At 46.3% G+C, this 25,448-nt stretch overlaps 11 protein-coding genes across 11 annotated transcripts; 5 read left to right on the top strand and 6 right to left on the bottom strand.

Annotated features, from left to right (window-relative positions):
* Nucleotides 1-1,491: 1,491 nt before the first annotated feature.
* Nucleotides 1,492-3,435, bottom strand: K444DRAFT_555460 (DAO-domain-containing protein). The gene is made up of 2 exons (XM_024876708.1): nt 2,574-3,435; nt 1,492-2,513 (listed from the first exon to the last, which is right to left on the bottom strand). Exons 1-2 carry the CDS (start codon nt 3,225-3,227, stop codon nt 1,548-1,550), a joined length of 1,620 nt encoding a protein of 539 aa, XP_024741052.1. The 5' UTR covers nt 3,228-3,435; the 3' UTR covers nt 1,492-1,547.
* Nucleotides 3,436-4,381: 946 nt separating this feature from the next.
* Nucleotides 4,382-6,211, top strand: K444DRAFT_650916 (MFS general substrate transporter). The gene is made up of 5 exons (XM_024885673.1): nt 4,382-4,822; nt 4,859-5,413; nt 5,453-5,620; nt 5,660-5,968; nt 6,022-6,211. Exons 1-5 carry the CDS (start codon nt 4,448-4,450, stop codon nt 6,082-6,084), a joined length of 1,470 nt encoding a protein of 489 aa, XP_024741051.1. The 5' UTR covers nt 4,382-4,447; the 3' UTR covers nt 6,085-6,211.
* Nucleotides 6,212-6,686: 475 nt separating this feature from the next.
* On the top strand, nt 6,687-8,166 carry K444DRAFT_609272 (uncharacterized protein). The gene has a single exon (XM_024879544.1). It carries the CDS (start codon nt 6,708-6,710, stop codon nt 8,106-8,108), a length of 1,401 nt encoding a protein of 466 aa, XP_024741050.1. The 5' UTR covers nt 6,687-6,707; the 3' UTR covers nt 8,109-8,166.
* An 8-nt stretch (nt 8,167-8,174) lies between these two features.
* K444DRAFT_583595 (putative quinone oxidoreductase) lies at nt 8,175-9,728 on the bottom strand. The gene is made up of 3 exons (XM_024877833.1): nt 9,460-9,728; nt 9,186-9,410; nt 8,175-9,098 (listed from the first exon to the last, which is right to left on the bottom strand). The coding sequence occupies exons 1-3, from the start codon at nt 9,581-9,583 to the stop codon at nt 8,329-8,331; spliced, it is 1,119 nt and encodes a 372-aa protein (XP_024741049.1). The 5' UTR covers nt 9,584-9,728; the 3' UTR covers nt 8,175-8,328.
* Nucleotides 9,729-10,439: 711 nt separating this feature from the next.
* On the top strand, nt 10,440-12,056 carry K444DRAFT_309567 (uncharacterized protein). The gene is made up of 3 exons (XM_024871799.1): nt 10,440-11,133; nt 11,185-11,351; nt 11,404-12,056. The coding sequence occupies exons 1-3, from the start codon at nt 10,531-10,533 to the stop codon at nt 12,014-12,016; spliced, it is 1,383 nt and encodes a 460-aa protein (XP_024741048.1). The 5' UTR covers nt 10,440-10,530; the 3' UTR covers nt 12,017-12,056.
* Nucleotides 12,057-12,096: 40 nt separating this feature from the next.
* Nucleotides 12,097-13,342, bottom strand: K444DRAFT_641073 (putative oxidoreductase yteT; the record flags this gene model as incomplete). The annotated part of the gene is made up of 3 exons (XM_024884568.1): nt 12,097-12,964; nt 13,037-13,149; nt 13,229-13,342. 3 exons carry the CDS (start codon nt 13,340-13,342, stop codon nt 12,097-12,099), a joined length of 1,095 nt encoding a protein of 364 aa, XP_024741047.1.
* Nucleotides 13,343-14,181: 839 nt separating this feature from the next.
* K444DRAFT_650914 (MFS general substrate transporter) lies at nt 14,182-16,458 on the top strand. The gene is made up of 9 exons (XM_024885672.1): nt 14,182-14,720; nt 14,788-14,865; nt 14,920-14,947; nt 14,978-15,047; nt 15,117-15,279; nt 15,314-15,368; nt 15,427-15,583; nt 15,739-15,908; nt 15,954-16,458. Exons 1-9 carry the CDS (start codon nt 14,396-14,398, stop codon nt 16,141-16,143), a joined length of 1,236 nt encoding a protein of 411 aa, XP_024741046.1. The 5' UTR covers nt 14,182-14,395; the 3' UTR covers nt 16,144-16,458.
* Nucleotides 16,459-17,038: 580 nt separating this feature from the next.
* K444DRAFT_609269 (putative ubiE/COQ5 methyltransferase) lies at nt 17,039-18,024 on the top strand. Its single transcript, XM_024879543.1, has one exon. The coding sequence runs from the start codon at nt 17,137-17,139 to the stop codon at nt 17,962-17,964; it is 828 nt and encodes a 275-aa protein (XP_024741045.1). The 5' UTR covers nt 17,039-17,136; the 3' UTR covers nt 17,965-18,024.
* A 409-nt stretch (nt 18,025-18,433) lies between these two features.
* Nucleotides 18,434-19,421, bottom strand: K444DRAFT_641070 (alpha/beta-hydrolase; the record flags this gene model as incomplete). Its single annotated transcript, XM_024884567.1, has 3 exons — nt 18,434-18,699; nt 18,861-19,185; nt 19,230-19,421. The coding sequence occupies 3 exons, from the start codon at nt 19,419-19,421 to the stop codon at nt 18,434-18,436; spliced, it is 783 nt and encodes a 260-aa protein (XP_024741044.1).
* A 1,418-nt stretch (nt 19,422-20,839) lies between these two features.
* K444DRAFT_641069 (uncharacterized protein) lies at nt 20,840-21,233 on the bottom strand (the record flags this gene model as incomplete). The annotated part of the gene is made up of 2 exons (XM_024884566.1): nt 20,840-21,030; nt 21,107-21,233. The coding sequence occupies 2 exons, from the start codon at nt 21,231-21,233 to the stop codon at nt 20,840-20,842; spliced, it is 318 nt and encodes a 105-aa protein (XP_024741043.1).
* Nucleotides 21,234-23,847: 2,614 nt separating this feature from the next.
* Nucleotides 23,848-25,382, bottom strand: K444DRAFT_714313 (uncharacterized protein; the record flags this gene model as incomplete). The annotated part of the gene is made up of 3 exons (XM_024888325.1): nt 23,848-24,671; nt 24,725-25,155; nt 25,222-25,382. The coding sequence occupies 3 exons, from the start codon at nt 25,380-25,382 to the stop codon at nt 23,869-23,871; spliced, it is 1,395 nt and encodes a 464-aa protein (XP_024741042.1). The 3' UTR covers nt 23,848-23,868.
* Between the last annotated feature and the right edge of the window lie 66 nt (nt 25,383-25,448).

The following is a 25,448-nucleotide window of genomic DNA, read 5'->3' as shown; positions in this document are numbered from 1 at the left end:
CCGGGTCCTAAGTTCTGACTCACAACTTCACAAGACAAGCCTCTATAAATCTCTCCAACACTTCCAATAACGTATATTTAGGTATCAGCCGTATCATTCCAACATAATTCGCTCACTTGGCACAGTATTCATGGCGCCGCCTCCTTTCCGAGAAGTGAGTCTATGTTTATCAGCTCTCTCAGCTGTATCGTTTCTATTCATAGCAGGCCTGAGGTGAAGTGGTGGGTCCCGACTTTCAGGAGGAGGGGGAGGCTACCGAGATAATGTAGAACTATTGGGGAGACCGGCAGTAATCTGCCGATGCCAGGTATGGGGGCTCTAGAGGGAGTTGTTCTAGTGATGTTTCATCCCATGCAGGCGGTCGATGAACTTGATGAGATTCCGTAAGGAGATCACACCTCTTAGCTTTCCCACGTGGACCGTAGTTAGCCATCACGACTAATGATGAGGCGGATCAAAAAAAATAAAAAAATAGATATGGATCCTTGAAATAAAGTTACGATTCGTGTGGGTATGCAATTTAGGTTTGATTGGTATGTTGTGAAGTTGGATAAAGGCTATAAATTTGAATATGTGTGAGGCGAGAAGATTCTGGATTTTTGCCTTTCTAAGAGCAGCAATGGCGCGGCTCATTGAAAAACTAGCGGGTGGAATAGATACAGTTCACTCGCCTCAGTAGTTATTGGAACTCCTTGCCAAAAATTCACTTTAGTTTATCTATTGCTATTACTGCACAAAAACCAATTATCCTAGAACAGGCTCAGATCTTAGTTCTTCCCCGTAAAGAAGCGAAGTCCTTGCACCAAGACCACAGTCGCGCAAGATACACCCACGTGCCTATATCAATACTTCAACTTCGCAAGAGTCAATATGCTATAAAGCACGACCGAGCCGCAAAGGATTGTACCGCTATCCTGGAAAAGTTACCTATCTAACGAGCCTGCTGACAAAAGTCCGTGTTTTTAGCGATGTTTTCAGGCATCACAAAACCAAAGTCGCCCACTTCACTTCGCAGTTTCTTCACAACTACAGACTAAAACCTCGTATAATTTAAGCGCACACAATAAAAAAGGATAGATTGGGTTTAGAAGGCCTTTAACCCCAATTCTGAATATAAAATGAAAGCGTCCAAAATAGTTATGGGGCTCGTTTCTTAGCGAAATGCCCTAAAAACACGGACTTTACCTAGTCTGCAGGTTGGTAACTGACCCAGGCGCTGTTGTTTAGCGAGCAATAGCTTATTGAGCCCTCTAGCTTCCCCCGAACGTCTCGCCTATTTTCTCAACGAAGTCCCTCGGAACACTTTCAAGGTTTCCTGGATAAGAGATTGGATTCAAACCCCTCCGATAAAAGATAGACAACTACGTTATCATAGTGACGCATTCTATCAATTTATTATATTATTTTGTTTAGAAATGTTGAAGTATTATCCTTTTATATTGAAGCTGCAGCAGTGGACGAAACTAGGAGAGCCGAAAGGGGACAACACTTATAGATAGTTTTCGTTAAATTGGGACAGCTAGGCATTTTTGCGTCTATAAGTCCATCTATCTTGTCTCCAAGAGCTCATAAACGCTCGCATTCGTAACCCGTGCTTGGGAGCATATATATTCCTTTGGGAACCATTCATCCAGTTTCCCATGTGGCCTCCCAGATGTCTTTGCCGCCGAGATGTCTTCTCTCCCAAGTACCATCAAACCCAAGGCCACCCCGCACAGCCACGCATTAACCATGCCTTCCCCATTATAACCCGCTGAAATCCATTCCGCAGGAAGTGTTACGGGCCCGACTGCATCTTTGGATAAATTTGCTTTCACGGGCGTTCGTCCAGTCAAACTTGGTTCCAACCTCCCCACGAAAGGCATCATGTCCGCAGTAAGTCCCAAACTACCAGACCACATATTCTTCATTCTTCCCCCGGGAGCATCCTCGCCCCAGTTTTCAAGACCAAAGCCCATTGGCAACACTCCTCCCAAGTGGCACCCAGTCAAATAATTCGTCTCAGCATCACTCGCGACACCAAATTCCCCAAATCCTTTCCGTCCAGATTGTATCATGCCACCCCCAATCATAATCTCGCCACCTAGGCCGTCGATAGAGTCAACTTGTCCCGGACGCTGAGTTACGTACTCGTAGCCCTTCTTGTTGATCAGACACCATGATCTTGATCCATCTAATTTAGGAAAAGATTTTCCTGGACGTTGAGCAGTCATCGTCCCTCGGACAGGGAATAGTTTTCCACGAAGGCCTGGCACAAGTCTGGCGGTATGTGCGTTGGTTGCATGAATTATATGACATGCAAGAATGTCCCCTCGTGAAGTATGAACAATGAACGGTTGGTTGGGGTTTCTCGTCGTGCTGATATTTTCAACTGATGTATGAGTTTCGAGAGTGAAATCAGAAGGATAGGTTCGGAGTAAAGAGTCCAGCGCACATGTAACGAGGCGGCAGGGCCAAATTGCGCCTGCTTGGTAGGTTATTGCTCCGTAAGCATGGCCACCTAAGTTATATTTCTTTGCCACAGGAAGGGTTAGGAACAATGCAGATAATCCTGTTCAAGGGGTAAACCTTACCTCATGTGCCTCACCTTTCTCCCAAACAAACGTATCTCTAGTCCCCTCTGGCATTCCTTTCCTGAACTCTTCCACTTTACGCTTGTTATCCAGCCAAACTTCCTCATCGTAGAAGACATCCAAAGTCTCTACCTGCCTTGCTTCAGCCAAATCCCAGCTTTCCTGCTTTGCGAGATCAACCAAAATTGGAAGATGAGAAGTCTGAAAATCCACCAGCGCTCTTGCTCTCTCAACTCCAAATCTGTCCTTATATTCACAGAACGACTCATGTGGGGTGCATTTAATATGCCCCCCGTTTCTTCCCGTTGCTCCACTGCAAGTTTGTCTTGCTTCCAGCATAACTACGCGCCTATTTATGCCCATGGACGCGCATTCTGACAGAATTGTGCGTGCAACACTCGTACCAGTAATGCCTGACCCGATGATAACAATGTCTGCATATTTGGGTAGCGTTTTGGAGCGCTTGTCGACTAGATCAAGAAATGGGGTGTTCTTTAGCCAGAAAGAGGTGGTTGGATTTGATACGGGAATCCCGGGGTCGGCATTGAGCCGAGCTTGTAAGGAGGTCAGCTCTGCGTTGTCTTCTGCGACAGTTTGGAGCAGTGCTTTAACCCCGAAGTAAGTCTCGCGAATGCTGGGAAGCAGAGTGGCCATGGTTGCGAACTTGCGGGTAGAGGTATTGGCAACTTGCGTGTAAAGAAAGAAGGGAGGACCGTTGGAATGTATGCGCAACTCAACCACAAGAATATACCCGCAACTGTCACACTCTCGAAACTGAAGCTCCAGGGAAAGCTCTGCTGTGTGTAAAAGTATCACATGAGTGCATGCAGCTAGTGATGTGGCAAAGGTGGGGTAGATAAACTACCACGAGGGGTCTGTATCATCTCTTCACAAACTTCTAATAATTCGAAGCCAGAAGCTCCCCATAACAGGTTTCAAGTGGACCATTCGTATCATATGATAACTTGATGCGATGCTGTGGAGCAGCACGGTATCCGAAACCTAAAAGCTTCTCAATCCACCTTGCCGAACCCGGAAAGCCCGGCCGGGACGGTCTTCCCCTTGAAAGCTTATCTGCAGCGGCTGACCTTAGCCGAACGTAGAAGGTCCAGCCGCGAAGCCGGCCTTTGACTCCTCGTTCCTTTATCTTTTGTCTATCGGCTAAAAGCCTAAGATCTCTTATCAGCCCATGTAGAACTCGACGCAGGACCGCTTTCTCGTTTGAACCAGGCTCGAAACTAAAAAGCGAGACTCCAGCTCTACCTGCTATAACACTTTCTCCATTTTAAATGCGGGGCAACAGATAAGAGTTGGGTCTCAACGGGATGCTATGGTGGCTTTCTTTTCAATAGTGAGGCTTAAGGAGGCCTACTTTTCAGCCGCTGTCCGGGTTTTGATGCGAGAACTAGCGTTTCAAATCTTCGAACCTGATAGTTTTGGAAGACCTGAGTACAGTTCGTGGCAGTCGTTCAAGCACGCTTGGCCATGAACAAGCTTCGGTCAAGTTTCTATGGATGGTGGGAGCCTGTAAAACTCCTAGGGGAGCTATCCCACCCTGGCTGTCGCCGCGCGTACTTGGGGCTTAGTGTCATTCAAGTTATCATAGAACACAGACTCATCAGCATCTATCTCGGTTCCGAATTGCCTGATCCATCTCCTGATATCATGATGACTTGCTGATAACGTTCTAGGATGCTTGAGCTTGAGCGGGGGGTGCGCCGTCCCGACCCCAATCCTCTTTCTAGATGTCTTTATTAATACACCAGACCAACGCCAATTAGTTCTTGGTGCTTTTGCAGCACGTACTTGGTTGCAGATCTCGTCCTCCAACATTCAGTTTCGTCTGTAAGACTCACTTTCCTTAGTTCCTCGCCATGTCAACAGAGGATTTCCTTCCCGGCACGAAACTCCTCTACAACGAACATGGTTTTGTGTTATCCCAACATACAGAGCTCAAGAAACACGGCGATATCGTCCTCGCTCCTCAACCGACGGATCATCCGGATGACCTTCTTCACTGGTCATTCAAGCGGAAGTGCTGGCATGCGCTTCTCCTTCTTCTCATCACCGCCTTGACCGGAGCGACAACGAACGATTCTGGCTCAGCTCAATTCCAAGAAAACGATGAGTTGGAAATAAGCTATGCATCGTTCAATGCGGGAGCTGGCGTATTGTTCATTGGGATTGGATACTGGACACTCTTGATTTCTCCAGCTGTATGGTTGTATGGACGCCGAATTTCATATCTAGTATGCTTGTGTCTGGGAGTAATTGGCGGGATCTAGTTTGCAATGGGTAATAAGACCTCCGATGCAATCTGGAACCAGCTATTCGTTGGAGCATCTGAATCTTGTTCCGAAGCAAATGTGCAGCTGTCACTCATGGATATCTTCTTCCAGCATCAGCGTGGTGCAGTGCTAGGTTCTTACATGTTGGCTATCAGCGCTGGAACATACTTGGGTCCGCTAGTGGCCAGCTACATTGCTGCGAACATGGGATGGAGATGGATTGGTTGGTTTAGGGCTATCCTCAGTGGACTTCTTGCGATTGTCGTCTTCTTTGGGCTCGAGGAGACCGCTTTTGATCGGAATGCACATCTTCTAGTTGATGGCATCAACACGACAGATTCCACCGAGGAAACCTCACATGGACACGAATTTTCTGACGCGACCAAAGAGAAGATGACCTCAGAACTCAAGAATGCCAGAGATGTTGTCCCCAACCCAGTCGCAACCGCTGGAAAAACATACTGTCAACGCATCGCGCTAATCACATTAGCTCCAAACGTCCGCGGCACTGGCTTCAAACAATACTTTTCACGACTCTTCCACGCATTGCGAGTTTTCACTTTCCCCGCTGTATGATTCGCGGGATTACAGTGGGGAGCTCAAGATGCCTGGCGCACTTTCTATCTGACAACCGAAGCCGACAACTGGGTTGAGGCGCCCTGGAACTACAGCACTGCAGCTTTGGGAGCCATGAATGTGCCTTGCTTGATTGGAGCTGTCTTAGGTTGTGCGTACGGCGGATGGTTCTCTGATCCATTTGTGCGATGGATGACGAGGCGGAATGGAGGTATCTAAGAGGAGATGCGACTCTGGTTACTAATACCAGCCACGTTTCTATTCCCTCTTGGTATGCTCCTTTTTGGTGTTGCCAGCGCGGAAGGTTGGTCGTGGCCTGTTCCATATGTTGCCTTGGGCTTCATTGGGTTTGGTTGGGGCAATGCGGGAGATGTGAGGATGGCATATCTTGAAGACTGTTATCCGAAAATGGTTTTGGAGGGGATGGTGGGGGTTGCTGTCATCAACTGCACTATTGGGATGATCTTCACTTTTGGTGCTTCGCCTTGGCTTGCTACCAGCAGGACTTTGAACACATGGATCGCGATTGGAGTTTGTCATTCGTCTTCATGGCGAGTACTTTGCCAATGGTAGTCTATGGAAAGACTTGTCGCGAATGGACAGCAGAGAGATACAATCGTTTCCTCGTATTGAGAGACGGGCTATAGGGAACGGCTTCAATACCCCGGATCTACTTTGGGGTTTCGAGGGGGTGGCTGAATTTGTTTTCACGCCATACAACAATGAGAATGCTTAGCCAATATCTAGTTGAGATCTAGAGTACTCATTCCTAACACTACCTACCACTTTTACCAACTCTCTCTCGGCCACTGAGCCTGTCGTAATACAAAACATCATTTCAAAGGGTTGACCCCTTCTCCCGCTCAAAATTCATTCCGGTTCCATTTGAAAATATTTCGACTAACATATTTCTAACCTACTTCAGCTTGTTATCTATATTTCTTAAGTGTTTATGAATGAAAAATAGAATTTGCCCTCAGGTTTAGAAGTCGGCGAGTGACCAACATGCCCTCTCTTGAGCCTAGAAGTTTCGAAAAACTTGGAGCTTGGACGTCTTAAACAGCATGCGACCAAAAATGAACCTTTTGGGCTCTGTAAGAACTTTTATTGGTTCTGTGTTGGTTGGGTGCCTAGTCCTCTAATTATAGGCTGGCGCAGGTGAAGGGTGGCTGAACTCAGCTGATATAGGCACCAACGAGGTGCCTTGACCTCGAACCTCAACTTCAGACCTATTTCCTATCCTCTTCATCGAGCCTCATCACCACCAAAGATGTCGATCAGCGAGTTGCCAAATGAAATTCATGACAAGATATTCACTTACGTCGCGCAGGATGAAGATGACCTCCAAGATCCGATCTGGAGCTTAGCAAGTATCTCCAGAACCTCGAGTCGTTTTCATCACTCCGCTGAGCCACTTCTCTACTTAACATTCGAGGAATTTAACGAAAGATCTCTTCTTAAATATCTTGGAACTATCTTAGAATGTCCACATCTCGCTGCCCACGTTAGGCAATACCAGGGATGGCACAAACCCAAGACCTTCACCAAATACTCTGTCAACAACTTATTCTTCTCTGGTTGGAATGTGCAGAAAACTTTTTTGCGAAGTATTCTTCACGGGATTGCATCCGACGACCGGGAAGCGCAGGACTGGGTCGAAGCTATCGAGGAAGGATCCTGGGATGCAACGACAGCATTAGCTCTTGCACATCTGCCCAATCTTCAACACCTCCACCTTGCAATCATAGGCATCCATCGGCCTATCAGCATTTTTCAAGTAGACCACCAAGTCGGGAACTACTATTGGGTTAGGGAAACATTGATGCGAGCTGCCCAGTTGCAACACCAAGGAATATCGTCGCCGCTATCTCTCGAACACATGACGACGCTTACACTCGTGCCAAACCGGGAAGGTAGCCGAGAACTCTCGGCGTCCCAACTACTGCCGTTATTAAAGCTGAAATCCATGAGAAAGCTGGTTGCAAGAGGGTGGGATCTCCGCTGGGGGATAATCGACAGGGTTGACACGACCATTATCGAACTGGAGCTCCTGAACTTCAATCTGAAGGAAACCTTCTTCACACCGTTCTTCGAGTGCTTTCCAGCCCTCGAGAAGCTGCATTGTGAGCATTTACATGAAGGAGACATCAGCCCCAGCCAACTGATAATGATGTCCCTGGCGCATACGCTCATTCAACTACGACCCCCGCTAAGAGAGCTTCATGTCAAGAACGGGAGCGGGTGTGGTGATCGAGACAATCTTGGTGATATGTCAATGATAAAGTCTTTTTCAGGATTCGAAAACCTCGAGGTTATTGACATATTGGCTTACGATCAATGGATTCGTTGGGTATTTGTAGATCATGGAAAACATCAGCTTGCGCCTTTAGTTGCGTTGTTGCCGGGCTCGATAAAGCGGCTTGCCTTGAGGAACGCTTCGACTTGGACTATTGAGCACGTAATGGGACTCTTGCAGCATAAGGATAGGGTTCCTAATCTAAAACTTCTGGTGATAGGATTTGTTCGGTGGTTCCACTTGAATGAGGCAGCTGGAGAATTGGGGCTTTTGTTGGAAACAGGTTCTCGATGCGGAATTGAAATATTGGTTGAAGGGGGAATAATTATGTGTCCAGATACAGTAGAGGTAGACTACGACCCCTACCCGCTTTAAAAAGTAATGTTGATAACACCCGTCAAAACTTTATGAAAACCTACAACTATAGCGAAAATGTCCACCAGAGTTCTGAAATCGTCAGATTGCTAGCGAAGGCCGAGAGTTTAAATCGAAAGCATTTCAGGTGCATTCTCAATTGCAACCAAGGATGAACGTACTAGAGCCTCCCCTATTTTCTAGAAGTAGGTTGTACGCAGACTGATGGTAGCGGCTCTTACTACGCAAAAAGGTTTGACGGAAATCTCTCCTCTCCAACCTTAAACACAAACTTGTTCCCCCTTGCCTTCCCTTCCTTCAGCATATTCAGTCCTTTCCCTACACCTTCCAGTCCATCCCCGACAATTACAAAGGGGTGCCCGCTAAACCTTCCATCAGCCAGCATCCGCGCCAGGTACCGAAAGAGCAAGTACCCGAACTCGGGATCATTCCTCACTTCCTTAACATTTCCCTGCTTCGGCATCCCAGGTCGATAAGAGCCAGAATGCACACTCCCACAATAAGTGTATACCACTTCAACTCCCTCTCCAATCGCCTCCTCCTCATACTTGTTCGCACCCGATACAACGCTCAGATAACTGGTTTCTTTTTCAGTTGACGGGCTGAGCATTTGAGAAACAGGGATCCATGTCCCCTTGCTTGAGATCGCATCTAGAGCATGGTGGGCTTCTAGCCCGTTAATCTTTTCTTTGACAGCCTTTTTCATCTCTTCTACCCCGATACGGTAATCGATCAATACATCGCCTTTGGATTCGTCAAGAAGCGGGGTCAGATGCGAGCTGCTGGACCCAGAGATTGCTATGATAGGGTGGATATTTGAGGCACGGGCGAGCTTGATAGCGAAAGTTCCGAGGGAGGAAGAGGCGCCGTAGATGATTAATGGAATAGGTAGAGCAGTGGACGAGCGGGGGGACCATGGAGCTGGCAGGTATTGGCGGCGGAAAAGGGAGATCGCTGCTGTCGTCGTAACTAAGGGGATTGTTGCTGCTTCTGTTCTTAAATCTCAGTCTCCATTTAGGTAAATCAATTATTCTGGCACAGGTAAACCATGACGGGAATAGGGTTAACCGAACTGACCTTCAAAACTAATCCCATCTGGAACCTTGAACACCGTATGCTGGGGTGCAACAGCATACTCAGCAAACGCGCCATGTGGCGCCATCATAGGATGAAAGGCTGCAACTCGATCTCCAATTCTGAACTCCTGTGTCTTGACGACGTTTGAGCCAAACGATCGAACAATCCCGGCGATATCATCTCCGCTGTTGAGGGATTTATTTATCGATGTGAGGTGATCCCAATCTGTGTCCCAGTTAGTAGACTGATTTAGAAAATTGGGAGAAAGACGAGCCTTTCGGATTCGATCCTGCGACAATTACCTGGATGACCAGTTCATCGGGCCCTGGTTCTGGGATTGGGACCTCGTGGATCGTGGTGTGGAGTTCAGGGGTTGGATGGACGATTGCCTCCTTCATTTTACCAGTTTTGGGGATACTTGTTTGAGGTTGGATCTGGGCAGTTGTTAAATGCCAAGGTGTAGCCACTTCAGAATTTGAGATTGTTTTATAGAGAACGGTCGATGTTGAGGCTTTCGATATGTCAGTGGCTGCTGACTGAGTGGATGATCAGGAAATTTCAGTGGTTGCATACCCGAATACCCGCACTGCGGCTGCGGCTTCTGGGGTTGGTAATCGGATTGCATCTATGCTGATGAATAATTTCTTACAAATACACCGATTCCCCCGAGCAAAGAATTCAGTACAAGATTGGCCCATACGAACAAACCAACTGTAGATAATTCTCTATCTCTATAAATTCTTGGCTGTGTCGGGATTTGTGCCGTACACCCCCCAGCTTTGCTGGTGTCTCTGTTAGCATGGGATATACGAATCAACTGGTGGGCCAATGCGCACACTCCAGAATAGCAAATCGAACCTGAATTTGACATCCTTTTTTGAGTCTCTAGATCTTTCCTCTCCGTGTACACATCCATTATTACTCAACAATATAAAACCTCCGTAAATCAATATGCACACCTTTTTTGCCTTTGCTTCCAATCAACCCTTGACATCAAGTCGTCCTCTAGAAAGTAGAAAAGATGTGCGCTGTGCATTGTGGAAGGAAATGGAGATGGGAATTCACAAAAGGGAAATGCACAATCCTTTCCGTGCTCGGGAAGCTTCAGGTAGGAATGAGCCAAGGCAGGAGCCTCGGTGTGGGGGCTGTATTACATCACGTGATGTATGTCGGCCACCTAATCTGGACTAGCAGCTGTTCCGTTTCGGGACTCCGACTCAGCCTCACAGCATCAGCTTACACTTCTCAAATCATGCCTCGCCTCAATATAGACAGCTCAAATAATGTTTCGTTAATGTAGGGGCTCACACCACCTTTAATCGGCTCCAACAACAATCGCCTCGCCATGGCAGCGTCGCCACCAACGTACAGGGTCTTCCGCGACCAGCACGGGATCCCGCAATTCGAGCCCAAGAGAGGCACACAGGCGTTGAAAGATGCGTTAATATACACGTTTCCAAGCTTAGAGACAGAACTGCAGCTCATGCAGGCGGCATTGAGGAACTTCTTCGACTCCGAGCGGGGCACGCAATTCGTTTGTGAGCTGCCTGAAAACAACCTGCAAGCCAGCCTTGCAAAGAAGAGAGACGTCCCAGTGTCGCCTGTACAAGCTACCAAGGCATCTCTGAGGAGTTGGAAGGCTCCTGGAGTACAACGTACGCCATCTCAGCCATCATCACGAGCTTCGTCCCGGGCGTCGTCGCGGGGCCGTTCTAGAGCGTCCTCTCGAACACCGTCTCGAGCTGAGAACCCGCGAGCTGAGAACGCAACTCCAAACCTAGAGCCATTAGTCGAAATCCGTACAGGTGGAATTATGACGACGTGGAATCTGTCGAATGGGCAGGAACTGGAGAAACGAAAGAGGCAGCCATATGACCCAATCAAACGTCGGAAAGTGGCGGAGAATAGAGGCAATGCCTGCGACAAGCATCGCGCTTCGAAGACAGCTGTGAGTCGCCAACCACGAAAATCTACTTACCACTATTCTTACCACCTGCAGTGCGATCCGGATGAATGCCCCCAAAACAAGATCCACGCAAAGTCAACAGATGGCAGTCCAAAAGAAGTACGCACATTGAGGGGCAGAGCATCCCAAGCCAGTCTACCTCGACCCAAGCCCGTCACAAAGGCTAGTATATGTGACACAGATGATGGGAAAATCGCAAGGTATGGCACTTATTATTTCTGAGTCCAGAAAGATTTTAGCTGATGTACGCAGAACTGGAACAGATGATATTCGCCTCGATGCAAGCCATGCTGAATACGTCCCCATTCCGGCCGCGCCAGAGGTATTCTGGGATGCATTCGAGCAAGAGGCTTTGGCCTTGCACGCAAAACACTCAGTGTCGAGCTTTGGAGATCTGGCTAGCAACAACGACTCTGGGTACTGGACAGACAGCGATCAAGTTGGTGCCATTCCGTGGAATTCATACAGTCACTACCCCGCCTTTCCAGAACCACTTGAGGGCAATCATTTTTCTCCTGGACTCGACACTGGAGATGACATCGAGGCATTTCCGGGCCTCAAGACACATGCTCTTGCGTCCAATATCGTCGACTCAAATTTGAGGAACTCGAGTATAGCTGACGCACAGGGCCTTCGGTTTCCGCCTCACCAAGAATCTCCGGCACTGTCCGATGAGACTTCAGATCAAACATACACCGCATTATCACTTGACGGCCCCGCGCAGATCCGGTCACAACCATCCCCTGGCCACTCCGAGGAAGCATTAATGTGCAGTGATGATCCATTCATGGGCTGGGCAAGCAAGAAAGCAAATCATCTATTCGACGACTACGGTTGGGTCTTATCTCATGTGGAGAACCTGTAGACTTAGAGGCAGATAGAAGCACTATAAAGAGGGATCGTGCGAAGAGTTGAGGCGTTCAGGGAATCATAGGTTCTAGTCATCTAATATTTTAGATCTAATACATCCTTCACCTGAACCACACCCTCCGTTCTCAAGGACTTATTTGCGCAAATCCCCGTTAAAATACCCTTCGCTCCATCAACATGATCTGCAGCCCGCCCAAATTGGTCTTCTCCCACATTCCCACCAAACAAATCATTCAGCAAAACGGGATCTCCGCCACCATGGCCTCCAAGTCCGCCCTCAACTTCAAATTCCCTAAGCTTTTTAAATAAGGGTCTCAATGTGACCGTACACTTCTGCAAAGCGCCTTCAGCTCCCTGCTCGCCTGCGCTATTGACATAGCTTTGTTCCACAACGACCAACTCCAGCCTCCACTTCGTTCCGTTGAAGATAGCTCTAAACCCCTCCCATGGTGCATACGCAGTCAAACTGTACGTCGAAAAGGCCCCGCTTGCGTACTTTACCAGGACTCCCATCGTATCCTTGTTGCTGATCCCATCCCCAAAGACGCTTTGGTCTTGATAATAGGAATCCTCGTGCTCAGCTTCTACATACATCTTTCTCAGTAGTTGTTCATGCTCTTCTAGGTGAAGTGCAAATGGATCTTTTTTTGCAACTTCACTGCCAGGTGCGCGACAGTAGAATTCCGTGATACAACGCTTCTCGGCCTTTTCACGACCGTAGAACATGAGACCTCCTTGAGCCATGACGGAGACGGGATGTGAGAGTAGCCAAAAGTTGATGAGGTCGAAGTGGTGCGTTGATTTGTGTACCAGAGGACCTCCAGCATTGCGTGTGTCTCGGTGCCAGCGACGGAAGTAATCGGCTCCATGGCTGGTATTCAGAGCCCACTCGAAATGAACGGAGTTGACTTGGCCAATTACTTCTTCGCCTCCTTTTATTAGCCTGTGATTGACTCATAGATATGAACCGTGACAAATAATAGGAAGTACTTCAACATACCTAGAGCTCGAATACCTTGTCTTATGTGGTGCGTATTGGTAATTGAAAGTCACCCTGACCTTCTTTCCCGTCTTGTTAACCGTATTAATGATGGCTTTACACCTTACCTTATTAATCGTCATTGGTTTCTCAGTTATCACATTGCAGCTCAACTCCAGTGCTCTGATAATATAAATGTCGTGGGTGCGATCCCGTAGTTGTGATGACAACCTCATCTGGTTTGGTGTCTGCAATCATTTTGTCGAAACCTTGAGCTTTGTAGGTTGGTATTGGTGCTGAGGGAGATGAGAGAAACCCCAAATTGGCATTGGCGACATCCATTCGAGTTGGATTGTGTCACATAGACCAACGATGACTGAGTTGGATTCGAAATCCTTGGCGGGTGCTGTGTAGAAGAAGCTGCTCCGACCTCCAAGGCCGATCATTGCGTATTTCTTCACCATACCGGCGATGGCAGGGAAAATTCGAGTCTCTTGAAGTAAAAGAACCGAATAGTGAATTTGCGCTTCAATATGTGAGGCTTTACAGAAATGGAAAGCACATTTAAAGTTTGCCCGAGTCTGCCGATTCCGGAAAAAGGGGAGAGGTCACGTGTGCCAATGAACCCCACACCGGAATCCGACCGTCCCACCTTTGACATTGGCCTGAATCTCAACTCTCCACCGCCTTCACCCTCTCCAGGTTTTCTTTACTTAGTAGGCTCAACCCCAAACGACAAATCTTGTCCCACATCCGGCGACCAGACTGCTTCGCAACAACCCCGAGCAAGAGCCAAGGCTCATAAATGTTTCACCGGGCAGAAATGACTTACCCAGGTAGTACGAAGATCTCCGATACGGGAGAGGAGCACCGTGCCAAATACGCGGATTGTTGTGCTTGGCTGTCTTGGAAGCAAGTCTTCGCCGTTAGATGAACCGAAGCCGGGAGGGCTAAGGTAGTGCGGATCATGCGAGTTTTACCAAAACCTATCGTCGAAGGAGGGGAACGAAGCCCTACAACAGTTAGGTCGGAAGGCTCCCATGGCCAGGATGTTCATTCAAGAAATGTGGCGTACTGTAAGATCATATCACATCCTATCAGGTCATCTACAACTAACATGCATCCTTCCTTGACTGCATTCATTCCGTCTTCGGCCTCGATCGTAGAAACCATATTGCTGGCCACTCACTGATCGGTTGAAATGATCCGAGTACCACATGCAGAAGTCTTCTGCTACCAATTCTCGTGTGCGACCCAACCGAGCGGTACGAATACAGTTTGGCTAATGCACAGATAAACACCTCTCCCTCAGTTAAGAGTTCGCTTTGTCTTCCTTCGTTATCTACAACTCCGGCGTAGAGTTTTTCGCCTTCAGTTGTTTTGTAACAAATCGAAATGGCTCCCCCCGAGGAGAACAAAGACGCCATCTCGGCTCATGTTGAGCGACAGTCGGAGATGGCGAGAGAGTATCCAAACGACCTCCTCGACCACTATACAAACGTGTACTTCGACGTTGATGAAGGGAAACGAGTGTTGAGAAAGATTTACTGGCCTGTGCTACCACTCATGCTCGGCGCATACTTCCTCCAGCAACTCGACAAGTCCTCTTTGTCATATACTTCGGTGTTCAATATCCAGGCAGATGCACCCCTCCATGGCAAACAGTATTCTTGGTTGAGGTCCATTCTATACTTTGCACAGCTTGTGATGCAGTCTTTAGGTGCCATTTTTTTTTGTCAAGCTGCCAACTGGGAAGCTGATCTCGATTGTGATTTTATTCTGGGGAGGCACAATGTGTGGAATGGCCGCATGTCACAACTTTAAGCAATTGCTGGCCGCTCGGTTTGTCCTAGGCAGATTTAAAGGTCATTCGTACCTTTCTCCTCTACCAAGTGCTTCTGCATGTGCTGCCGGGATAGGTCCCTCCCTTGTTGCTGTTACTCAGATGTGGTGGCGACGTAGTGAATAGACTAATAGAACCGCTGCATGGAATGCGATGAACGGTATTACTTCCATTGTATGTGAAAGTGTATCACCAGCTGCGGGAGTGCTAGACTAATGTCAATAGTTTGGAAGCTTGAGTACCTATGGTTAAGGCCATAATATTGCATTGCAGAAGCTGCATTCGTACCAGGTTATTTTCCTTTACTGCGATGGCCTCACACTCGTCTTCTCTGTATTATTTTTCATCTTTTTTCCCGACTCGCTCATGGAAGCAAAGTTCTGGAGACAAGGAGAACGAGATATTGCAATCGAGCGTCTGCGAGCCAGCCAAATGGGTATCATCCAAATGGCGCTGGGATCATGTGCTAGAGGCATTCCCTGATCCAAAGTCGTGGTGCTGGTTCTTCCTCGTAATGGGGATCTCGTATGTCCCTTTCTCCGTGAACTTCTGCTTCTTGATCGACGTTACTGACAATTAGCAGCATCCCATCAGGTGAAATCGGTACCTCTGGGCCCTTGATCGCCCAATCATTCGACTTCGATAAGTTCAATACCATCCTGTTCAGTATCCCATTTGGTGTTATTAATATTATTGCAATCCTCGGCGGTGGCTGGCTCGCAACGCATAGCAAGGGGGCCGTTATTTCCATCTTGGCTCTGCCATGTATCCTTGGGGATTCGCTCCTTCTGGGGTTAAACGCGAACCTGGCAGCAAAGGCCCTCTACTTTTCGCATATTATTACACCTCTTTCTTGTCCGGCATTACTTTGTTGATCTATACATGGCATGTCTAGAACACTACAGGAGATACCAAGCGCAAGGTCACCACTGGCCTTGTCTTTGTTGGGATATATACCGGAAATATCATTGGTCCACTTCTATATTCAACCGAAGAGAAGCCATATAATAGAACTGTCTTGATATCAAATCTCGTCATGTTTATCTTTGTCGAAGTTTTGGTTGGGTAAATCATCTCCCTTTCTAACAATATATTTTGCTGACTCCAAAGTTTCATCATGCTTTACCTCAAATTCCTTAATGGTAAGCATAGCCGCATGCGTTTTGCAGTGGGCAAATCAGCTACCATCCAAGATGAATCCATGATGCGAAAGGCCGATCTGCAGTATTTAGGAAAGGGGCAGGGCAACAAGTTACTCCTCGGGAGGAGGATCATTCTTTTGCTAACATGCCGGACTTGAAGAACGAGGATTTCACTTATGTTTATTAAGTTGAGGAGGACTGGGCGACCTTTCCCTTAGTAGGTCCATACGGCATCAAAGGAGAAATTCGAGGTTTGAATACTACTCGCCTATTTATCCCCCTTGACTAGGGATTAATTTTTTTTCTTGGTTCCAGTCTAGTCTGCGGACATGAGCAGCATCCGCTTTAACCTGAACCTAGGGTGAGTATCGTGAGCAGGACCTGAGCAACAGAGTGTCATGGTTGATGGTGTTGGGAGTTGGAAGACAACTGGAGGGAGGAGGAACAATGGACAGAAGAAGCGTGTAATGGGGAGAGAAATTTTTTACTTCTCGCCTAGCTTTTGAAATGATGAATTTGAAATAGCTCAAAAGGTTTTGAGTAATATGATTAAATGAGTTTCATGACTCTGAGAACTTCACGTTGTGTCCGGCTGCTTTTCTCGATTTGTAAACAGGAGCCATTCTCGACCCGCTCGCTGCAGTTCAAGCCCAGGTTTGTTTCAGAAATTTGGGGTCGTTTTTACTTGACAGTGTAAATATATGAGGTTCAAGGCAGGATATGGAATATGTTTCTGTGCAATTGTTGCTAAAATTTGCGGATTCTAGCACATCATGCTTGGACTGTGGCGTACATATAAATGATTCGAAGTTTTACTGGAAAGGGTGTCCTATCATGAGCCATACAAGGGTCTAGGACACCAATCCCACTGTAAACCACCTAGAGAATCAGGATTTACAGACAAGGGCGGTGTCCTCATATTCTCGAGAAACAGCTAAGCGACTTCTATGGCTTCAGTCAATCCTCCGATACCGGACGAATAGGGCAACTTTAACCCCCCCCCCCCCCCTATTTCACATATAATAACGCTCTGTGCGACCCTTTAATTTTTGATCCAAATGTTTCTTTCCACTCTGCTACAGTATTCATAACACATCCAATCTAGTCTACGTCTTATCAATATCTATATACACAATTTCACTCTATTCACAATGGATCGCAAATCAGAAACCGCAACCTACAGCCACGGGCACCATGCCTCAGTTCTCCGCTCCCACACCTGGCGCACAGCTCTCAATTCTGCCGCCTACCTGCTCCCCCACCTAACACCCAACATGACCATTCTGGATATAGGCTGCGGCCCCGGGACCATCACCGTCGACCTCGCCAGCTACGTCCCCCACGGCCATATCACCGGTCTCGAGCGAGTCGGGGACGTTCTAACTCAAGCACGGGCACTAACGAAGGACAAGAAAGTGACGAACATCGATTTCGTCGAGGGCGATGCTAATGCTCTTGATTATGCGGATGGTACATTTGATATAGTGGTGTGCCATCAAGTCTTGCAACATGTTCAGGATCCAGTCGGCGTTCTGAAGGAGATGAGGCGAGTGGCAAGGGTCGGGGGAATCGTAGCTGCGAGAGAGTCGGATTATGAGTCTTTCGTCTGGTATCCGGATGTGGAAGGGATGAAAGAATGGCGGTCTCTATATTTGAAGCTCGCGAAGTGGAATGGAGGTGAGCCGAATGCTGGGCGCATGGTTCACGCTTGGGCGAGGAAGGCCGGGTTTGAGGTGGGTGGCATCAAAAGCAGTTCTAGCACTTGGTGCTATAGCACCAGGGAGGAGATTGCGTGGTGGAGTGGATTATGGGCTGAGAGAATAGAGGCTTCCTCATTTGCAAAGACTGCTGTCGATGGCAAACTTGCGACTAGTGCTGACCTTGAGAGGATTGCAGAGGCCTGGCAAAAGTGGGGAGAGCAAGAAGATGCATGGTTCTCTGTATTGCATGGGGAGGTCATATGTCGTAAAGAAAATTGAAATGTCTGATCTAGTCTAAGCTTCAAATCAAGCACAACTGGCAAAAAAGCAAGTTGCGAAATATACAACAATAAAGATATACTTGCTCCAAGATATTAGAAGACTTAAATAAGTTACTTATATAACTTATATAAATTAATTCAACTTAATATATTATAATGTAATATAAATAAAAACAAAATATTTAAAATAAACTTTACTTTATATATATTATAATTATATTTAAGTACAAATCTTATAATATATATAGAAATTAATATTATTAGTAATATATTAGTTTTATATTATATATCTTTTATATAATTTGCTTCTCTTATTTTTTATAATTATATTATAGTTATTTACTTACATATATTACTACTATATCAGATTTAAATAATGTCGCGTGATCCTCGTGTGACTTTGTAAATATTTAAGTCCGGCTCTATAAGAGCTAGTAGACTATAACTAGTTTTACTGACCGTAGCTTTCATTTCTTCTGCGTCAGGAACTCTCCGACGATTCTAAACTCTTTCCATGCAAGCTCCGGTCGCTCCAGATGGCAAATATGTCCGGCATCTGGAAATGTGATCCATCTTACACGAGGTATGTGCTCAAAAAAAGGCACTGTAGTTATGTCATGCGAGGTGTCAAACTCGCCGTTATACACAAGCGTCGGCACGGCAATTTGATGCAGGTACGGAGTGCAGGACCAGTCCCGGAAGGAGCCTGTGCAGTCCAGAGGCGATGGTCCCGCTCTGAAGAAGACTTAGCGAAAGCGTGAGTAATGTCGGAGACTGCATGAGATAGCCCGAGAGTTGAGTTGCGAAAGAGGAGATATTTGAAATATATCGCAGGACGAAGAATAGAACAGATTTAACAGTGGTGATGGAATAAACTGACATTGTGTCCCGTACAGTCTTGTCCTCGCTCAGGTAAAAGCTCCTTAGGTGGAAAGGGCTTCGCGCGACAGAGGTAATTGCGGAAAAACACGCTCATCGCATCTCTAAAGCGGGCACTTTCAAAATTGCCTTTCTGCTCCTCTTCATCAATCGCCAATTGCGCATCAGACGGCAACTGCCTGCGGATGATTTGGATACCCTCCACCCAACCTCGAGAGCTGGCTATACCGCTAGCGAGGACCAGTCGTTGCAACACCCGGGGCTGGGTGGTTGCGAAAGTGACGGCGATTCTGCGACCCCAGCTATGGCCTAGAATGCGGTAGCCCGGCCCGTCGCAAAGCTGAAGGAAATCTAGCAGGTTGTCCAACTCGGCCAGGAAAAGACTTTCCTGCCAAAAGACTCATCTCCAGTAGGAAGAAGATACTCATGGCCAGTGCCTGGACCACCGTGAAGTACAATCAGCCGAGGCGAGTTGCTCGATAAATCGCCAATGATATTGTAGTAAATGTGACATGGAGCGTCGATGTGCTGGATTTTGAGTGGCACAATGCCTTCTCTAAGGCCAGGGTCAGCCATGATGCTCTGGAATCTACCAGAGTAGATATCAGTCCCAAGAGTAGAAGCGAATCGCCGGCAAAGTTGTGTGCTAGATGGTCCGTACGGGGACAGACGGTAGCAGACCGAAGATAACTTGCAACTGGATCTTGTGGGAGCTTTGAACAGGGCAGGGACGATCAATGTCCGGCCGCTAATAACTTATATAGCTTCTTGGCGCAAATGGTGGTATACGCGCGTTGCTGTCGCACAATCCGTCAGCCCTAGTGAACTTGCGGGCTGTGACAGCTGCCCAGTCACCCAACCATCAATTTACGAGCATGCCCTCAGAAGCCCGTGTCTCAGGGCATTCCGCTAAGAAACGAACACCAAATGCAATTTTAACGCTTTAACCTTATCCTAATTGTATAAAAAAGGCATGAAAACTCGGTTTACCTTCTTTTATCGTGTAACCTTAGATTATAATTGGCCATGATTTATAGTTGTGGCACACTTATTAAGTGAAGTGGGCGACCTTTGGTTTTTCCCTGCCTGAAAATATCGCTAAAAACACGTCCACTGACCTGCCGTCCTACGCAATGGCTCTTGAGGAGTTGGTGCCACCGGGAGCGGCCCGATTCGCGAAGGGGGCCAGAAGAGGACCCCCAAGCATGATCCAGCTGGCTCATCAGCGTACTCAGGGCTCGGCTCAGGTTAGAGCACCGACAGCTCAGGTTCAAAGACGGAAACGGATTTAGGTAAGGTCAAGATTCGTCGCTGGTCAGAGAGGTAATCTGCGACGGACCACGACGTGCGTCACTGTTGAAATGGTGGGTCAGGAATCGCATGACTACAGTAGCCTCTTGTCAGCACCACCACCAGGTTGTATATAATCAGGGCATTGCCCACTCCTAGATTCGGCTCTTTGAGCGATGTAATCACTCCGCCTCTGACTCACAAATCAACAGTCCCTTCTAACCCGGTTGATCAACGCCGCCGCCCTGCTCAGGCTCTACTGACACTCGCATCACCCCCTACTCATGTTGCTTGCAGCAAGTGGGTGGCATCCGAGGTGTTCATCATGGCTGCTGTTTAGTATCGGTCTAACCGCACTAGCAGAACTTTCCTTAATGTCACCCTGTTTTCTTTTGCAATCGATGGAAGAGTAATTAATGAGTGACAGTTATGATTAATCATGCTTTCCAACTACTATAGCTGGTTGGCAGTTCTAGCTGGTCAGAGCCCTGTTCAAATATTTAGGCAATATAGCATACAATACATGCAAATATTACGAACGCACTAGGAACCAAGTGGACAAGCAGCGAAAGAAAACCTCGACCCACACCTCACATCCACCTTGAACACCACCCCTCGTCCTACCAAACTGATCCTAGGAGGAAGTGGCCCGTATTAGGCGCTTCAGTAATAGTAGTAGTGATGTCGTAGTAACCCAAGAGTTACTACATGGCACACTCGTCGCTAACCGTAAAATCGCCAACGGAGATGCAGCCAGCGATACAGAAAGAGTTCGCAGCGATGTCGCCTCTGGTATCCACACATCTGTACAGAACATTGAGGAGCTGTATAGTGTTCAACGGAGGAACAACATTGGTTTTGTTCACGGCAAAGGTCAACTCAGTGTTATTGTATCCTTTTATAGAAATGACGTTAGTAGATGTCTGATAGAGATGGACGGGTGCACTGGAAAAAGGTGAGGGTAGACATACCAAACTCCGTGACCATTGTATAGCCACACTTGTATCCCTGGTAAACACAGGGACTTGTCGATCCTTGTGTTGCCGGCACAAACGCAAGCAGGGCGCCGAGAGCCATAAGTGCCTGTGGGAACATCATTTTTGGAAATGAGAAGAGAAGAGTACCGGTTGTGATAATAGTCGCCGTTTTGTAATAGTTGGTAAGAAGTGAATTTGGATTTCCAGGCTGATGAGGATGAAGTTTTAAATTGGGGATGCGAGGGGAACTTATACATTTTCGTCCTATGGCGACTAATCACATGAAGCATAATTCTCTGTTGGCCAGGCCTTTTGAATCTTGGCCCATGAGTCATGCCACATTCTTAACAATATCTCGATATTAATATATTTCAGACTCTGAAATTTAGAGAGATCCTTAACTGCACTTGAGCTCTGTGCGTTATGATGCTGCCGATCGCAAAATATTAACATTCTGTTGACATTCCCTTCACACGCCGTTGACATTCCATTGACATTCCGTTTACACTCTGTTGACATTCCGTTGACATTCTGTTGACATTCCGTTGAGTAGCCCATCCCTCTATAGCACGTTTTGGACGTTAGTGAAATGACTACAGTCGCTTACGAGATATCCAATGCCAGAAAATACTCTTGGTGGTAGTACAATCAGGTGGGTTAAGTGTTCGTCACGTGCCTTCAGCTTTAAAGATATTCAGAATCCTATAACTTTTTGTATAATATATCTATTAATATTCTGTTTAAAAAATTAATACTAAGAGCTAAAATATATGTATAATATAATATAAGAAACTTTTATTATTAGATTAATAATATATTAATATTAATTTGAAAATTATATAATATTTCTTAAATTTTAGTCTTATTATACTTATTATTTACTAATTATAAATCTCCAAAACTTTAATATATTTAACTTATAGTAGTTTAAAATAGCAAAGCCAAATTTCACATAATTATCGCTTATAAATATAAAGTTATTCGAATCTAAAAGTTATGATTTTCATATATTTTCGCTTATTTTCGCTTATTTTCTCGAAAACCTAAGAATTAAAATCTTAATAATGTAATAATATATTATAATTATTATACGTAACTCATAATAAGGCTTCAAAATACTATAAATAATAATAGGGTTTAATCTTAGAGAATATTATTAACGCAATTAAAAGCAATAATAGTTTAAAAATTTGTCTTTTATTTTTATAATACTTTTATAAATCTTTATAATTTCTTATTAATTTAAAAATTAATATACATAATTAGTTAAACTAATATAAGTAAATATTAAAGGCCTCTTATTATATTCAAAAATAATTAAATTTGATTAGAATTTGGTACAGTTATAATAAAGGAAGTGAGTAGTCTCAAATTATTATGTGACGATGACTTTTCCCACCTGATTGTACAAACTCTCCAACTTGCGAATCCTTTTATTTGAAATGAGCTGCAAAGGCTTCATCTATGGCATGACAGCTACTCGTTGAATATCGGCGCATTTGTGCATTCTGAAAGCATGTATGCATGGATCATATTTTTATTATTATGCCTTTTCTAGATATAACTAGCTATCGTGCTAATTCTGGGAGTTCTAAAGCCTATCTCTGCTCATACTAGGACCTTAATAGGCTAGGGGCACGCCGTTACGCGCCTTCGGCGCGCGACGGCGTGCGGAGCGTTTTCACGTGCTTTGAGGATATACTTCTTAAGAGATTACAAGAGAGGGACGTGCTTCTTGCCTACCTTTTGTGCGCGTGCCGGGGGCTAAAGAATAGCCGAAAAAGAAAGCCTTACTTTATTATAAAATTATAAAAATTAGCTTGCTACGTGTGGGGGACAGGGGCTAGAAGGGAATCAAATTCTCAACCGCATAACCACCCTTCCAGGGCTGCCCTGAAAGGGTGCTTATATGTATTCTAATCAGAGTTGAGATCAAAAATCACTGCTCTGGGCGTATACCCATGTTTTAGGAATGCTACGCGAGCAGAACAGGGGGGTTACATGGGTTGGCAGGGGCACACTATTATATGATATATAACATATCTTAGTTCTTGTCATCCTACTCATATAATCAATCCTCTAACTGGGGCACTTTACGGCACTGACGGATCATTCCGAGCTTGTACTCAATCATTATTTCTCAGTATCTCAGCTTTGCCTTATTCACATTATCGGAAATCTCTGAAGCACGAGTCGATAGTAACCCATCCTCTCTCCATTTGCCCAATTATGTCCCCCAAATCCAGAAAAGGGACGAAATGTCTTTAGTAGCCTCACAAAATAATAGCTGATCCCAAGTGGTCTAGCTGCTAAGCTACTGGTATAATTTATTAATATTCCTTAAGTAATACTTTGAAACTCCCGCCAGCTATTAGTCCCTTGCCGCAGCCAGCCGTCAACTTCTAATATAATTGCGATTACTAGGGATAATGACCTTTAGAAACTTCGAATCCTGCCCACTCTCAGCCCTACCGTCTATCAGCCCATGTGTCTTCTGTATCTTCAATGCGGCGTGTGCAGCAGATCGGCAGTAACCAATAATCCGGGTTACTAACAGAATGCAGAAAGCATATTCCCTATACCTTCTCCGAACAAGACTATCATTGCCTGAACTTTTGGCTAAAAAAGAAAAAAAGAGGATTGCGCTTTATTTGTGCCGTTATATCCGCAACCCTGCCGGAAATAGCACACTAAACAGCGCTCATATCAGGGAGAAGATTGAAGTTTAGCTCATTTCCCTCTCCTAAAAGCCAACCTCAAATTGCCCCAAAAACAGAGACCAACGGATCTTCGCCAAAATATCCGCCACAGTAATCCACCCCGACCTTCGGAGTCACCGACAGTCGGCAAGGAGAGTTACATTGAAAATTTGCTCCTATGGACTGAAAGTTTTGAGAGGTAAGAGTATTGCCGCACGAGCAGATAGAGGCTCCAGCCCTAGTTGTACCAAGTGTCAAGTAAAGGCTTCCACCAGCCTGGCCCGCACAAAAGAATACGCAGTCGTCGACTGACGTGGTGAGGATGTTTTGAGCCGAGAGGGGGGCAAGCCCAAAATTTCCGTCCGGATTGGCGACGTAGCAGCCTAGATATTCGTAATTTACAGCGTAGCCTGCGGATGTTTCATTGCCACCTGAGGGGCCTGTGGCGCCTGTGGCGCCGGTAGCACCTGTTGCACCTGTCGGACCTACTGCGCCTGTCGGACCTGCTGCACCTGTAGCACCCGTAGGACCTATAGCACCTGCAGCACCTGCAGCACCTGTAGCACCTGTAGCACCTGTAGCACCTGTAGCACCTGTAGCACCCGTAGGACCTATAGCACCCGTTGCACCCGCTGCACCTGTCGGACCTACTGCGCCTGTAGGACCTATTTCACCTGTTGCGCCTTTCGGACCTGCTGCACCTGTCGGACCTATAACACCTGAAGCACCTGCTGCCCCTGTTGGACCTATAGCGCCTGCTACACCCGTCGCACCATTTATAATTGTCGTTTCTTGCGGACCCTGAGGACCTAGAGGAGCTAATGGGATAAATACAGAAATGGTCCGAAAGCATTGGGTATCTAAGATTCATTTCAGTGTGCAAAATACAAATCTAAAGGATGTCCAAACTTACAAGGTACTTGGGTCAGAGTAATTGGAATACAACTACTAGGTGTGGCAGAAGGATTATAAGCAGCGAAAACGATGTTGGAAGTTGATAGACAAAAGGTGGCAGAGCTGGCAGCGAATCTTGGATTACTCCATTGCAAGACACCGTTGACCAGGTGAAACCCATCATTAATGCCACCGCTAGATGAACTCGTGACAAACGGCTGAAATAGCGTGCCTGCACTCGTTGAAACTAGTTGTCTATCTGCATATAGCTGGTTGTCGACAAGGATAAAGGCAGTGGCGAACTGACAAGTTGTTGATGTGCCCTGTGAAAAGACATACGATGGAGGCTGCCCGAATCTAACAGATCTCGAACCGGAGAACCCAATTTCAAGTATGAACTGCTGCTGGGCTTGCTGCTGGGTGACGTTCAGGATTAGAACGGGTAGAGATCTAATGGCGCGTGCTGTGAGAAAATGGAATTGTGAATTGAGTTGTATGGAAGCGAGGTAAACTTACGGAACAGAAGGTTTAATAGATACGGATGTAGTTATAGATATGGATATATCACTGATAGCAACATAACCCTGGCCATGTGTAGAAGGGCAAGGAGGGCCATTGGCAATAGGTTCCGATAAAAGTGAGAGGGCAAGGGCTGATGAGAATTCTGGGAACCGCATAATAAATAAGGGGATTAGTAAACAACAAAAAGGAATAATTAAATAAAGGTAGATATGTGAAGGGGA

Source organism: Hyaloscypha bicolor (genome assembly GCF_002865645.1).
Source record: "Hyaloscypha bicolor E unplaced genomic scaffold K444scaffold_42, whole genome shotgun sequence".
Taxonomy (NCBI): Eukaryota; Fungi; Ascomycota; class Leotiomycetes; order Helotiales; family Hyaloscyphaceae; genus Hyaloscypha; species Hyaloscypha bicolor.
This window is presented reverse-complemented; position numbering and strand designations above follow the sequence as displayed.

Coding starts and splice junctions, on each gene's coding strand:
- K444DRAFT_555460 (XM_024876708.1), bottom strand. CDS start 3,227: ATGGCCACTCTGCTTCCCAGCATTCGCGAGACTTACTTCGGGGTTAAA. Junction 2,514..2,573: donor AGAAAGGTGAGGCACATGAG/GTAAGGTTTACC, acceptor CCTGTGGCAAAG/AAATATAACTTAGGTGGCCA.
- K444DRAFT_650916 (XM_024885673.1), top strand. CDS start 4,448: ATGTCAACAGAGGATTTCCTTCCCGGCACGAAACTCCTCTACAACGAA. Junction 4,823..4,858: donor GACGCCGAATTTCATATCTA/GTATGCTTGTGT, acceptor GGCGGGATCTAG/TTTGCAATGGGTAATAAGAC. Junction 5,969..6,021: donor ACACATGGATCGCGATTGGA/GTTTGTCATTCG, acceptor GTCTATGGAAAG/ACTTGTCGCGAATGGACAGC.
- K444DRAFT_609272 (XM_024879544.1), top strand. CDS start 6,708: ATGTCGATCAGCGAGTTGCCAAATGAAATTCATGACAAGATATTCACT.
- K444DRAFT_583595 (XM_024877833.1), bottom strand. CDS start 9,583: ATGAAGGAGGCAATCGTCCATCCAACCCCTGAACTCCACACCACGATC. Junction 9,411..9,459: donor CGCAGGATCGAATCCGAAAG/GCTCGTCTTTCT, acceptor ACTGGGACACAG/ATTGGGATCACCTCACATCG. Junction 9,099..9,185: donor AGATGGGATTAGTTTTGAAG/GTCAGTTCGGTT, acceptor ATTTAAGAACAG/AAGCAGCAACAATCCCCTTA.
- K444DRAFT_309567 (XM_024871799.1), top strand. CDS start 10,531: ATGGCAGCGTCGCCACCAACGTACAGGGTCTTCCGCGACCAGCACGGG. Junction 11,134..11,184: donor ATCGCGCTTCGAAGACAGCT/GTGAGTCGCCAA, acceptor TACCACCTGCAG/TGCGATCCGGATGAATGCCC. Junction 11,352..11,403: donor GATGATGGGAAAATCGCAAG/GTATGGCACTTA, acceptor TGATGTACGCAG/AACTGGAACAGATGATATTC.
- K444DRAFT_650914 (XM_024885672.1), top strand. CDS start 14,396: ATGGCTCCCCCCGAGGAGAACAAAGACGCCATCTCGGCTCATGTTGAG. Junction 14,721..14,787: donor GCTTGTGATGCAGTCTTTAG/GTGCCATTTTTT, acceptor TATTCTGGGGAG/GCACAATGTGTGGAATGGCC. Junction 15,369..15,426: donor TTCCTCGTAATGGGGATCTC/GTATGTCCCTTT, acceptor GACAATTAGCAG/CATCCCATCAGGTGAAATCG.
- K444DRAFT_609269 (XM_024879543.1), top strand. CDS start 17,137: ATGGATCGCAAATCAGAAACCGCAACCTACAGCCACGGGCACCATGCC.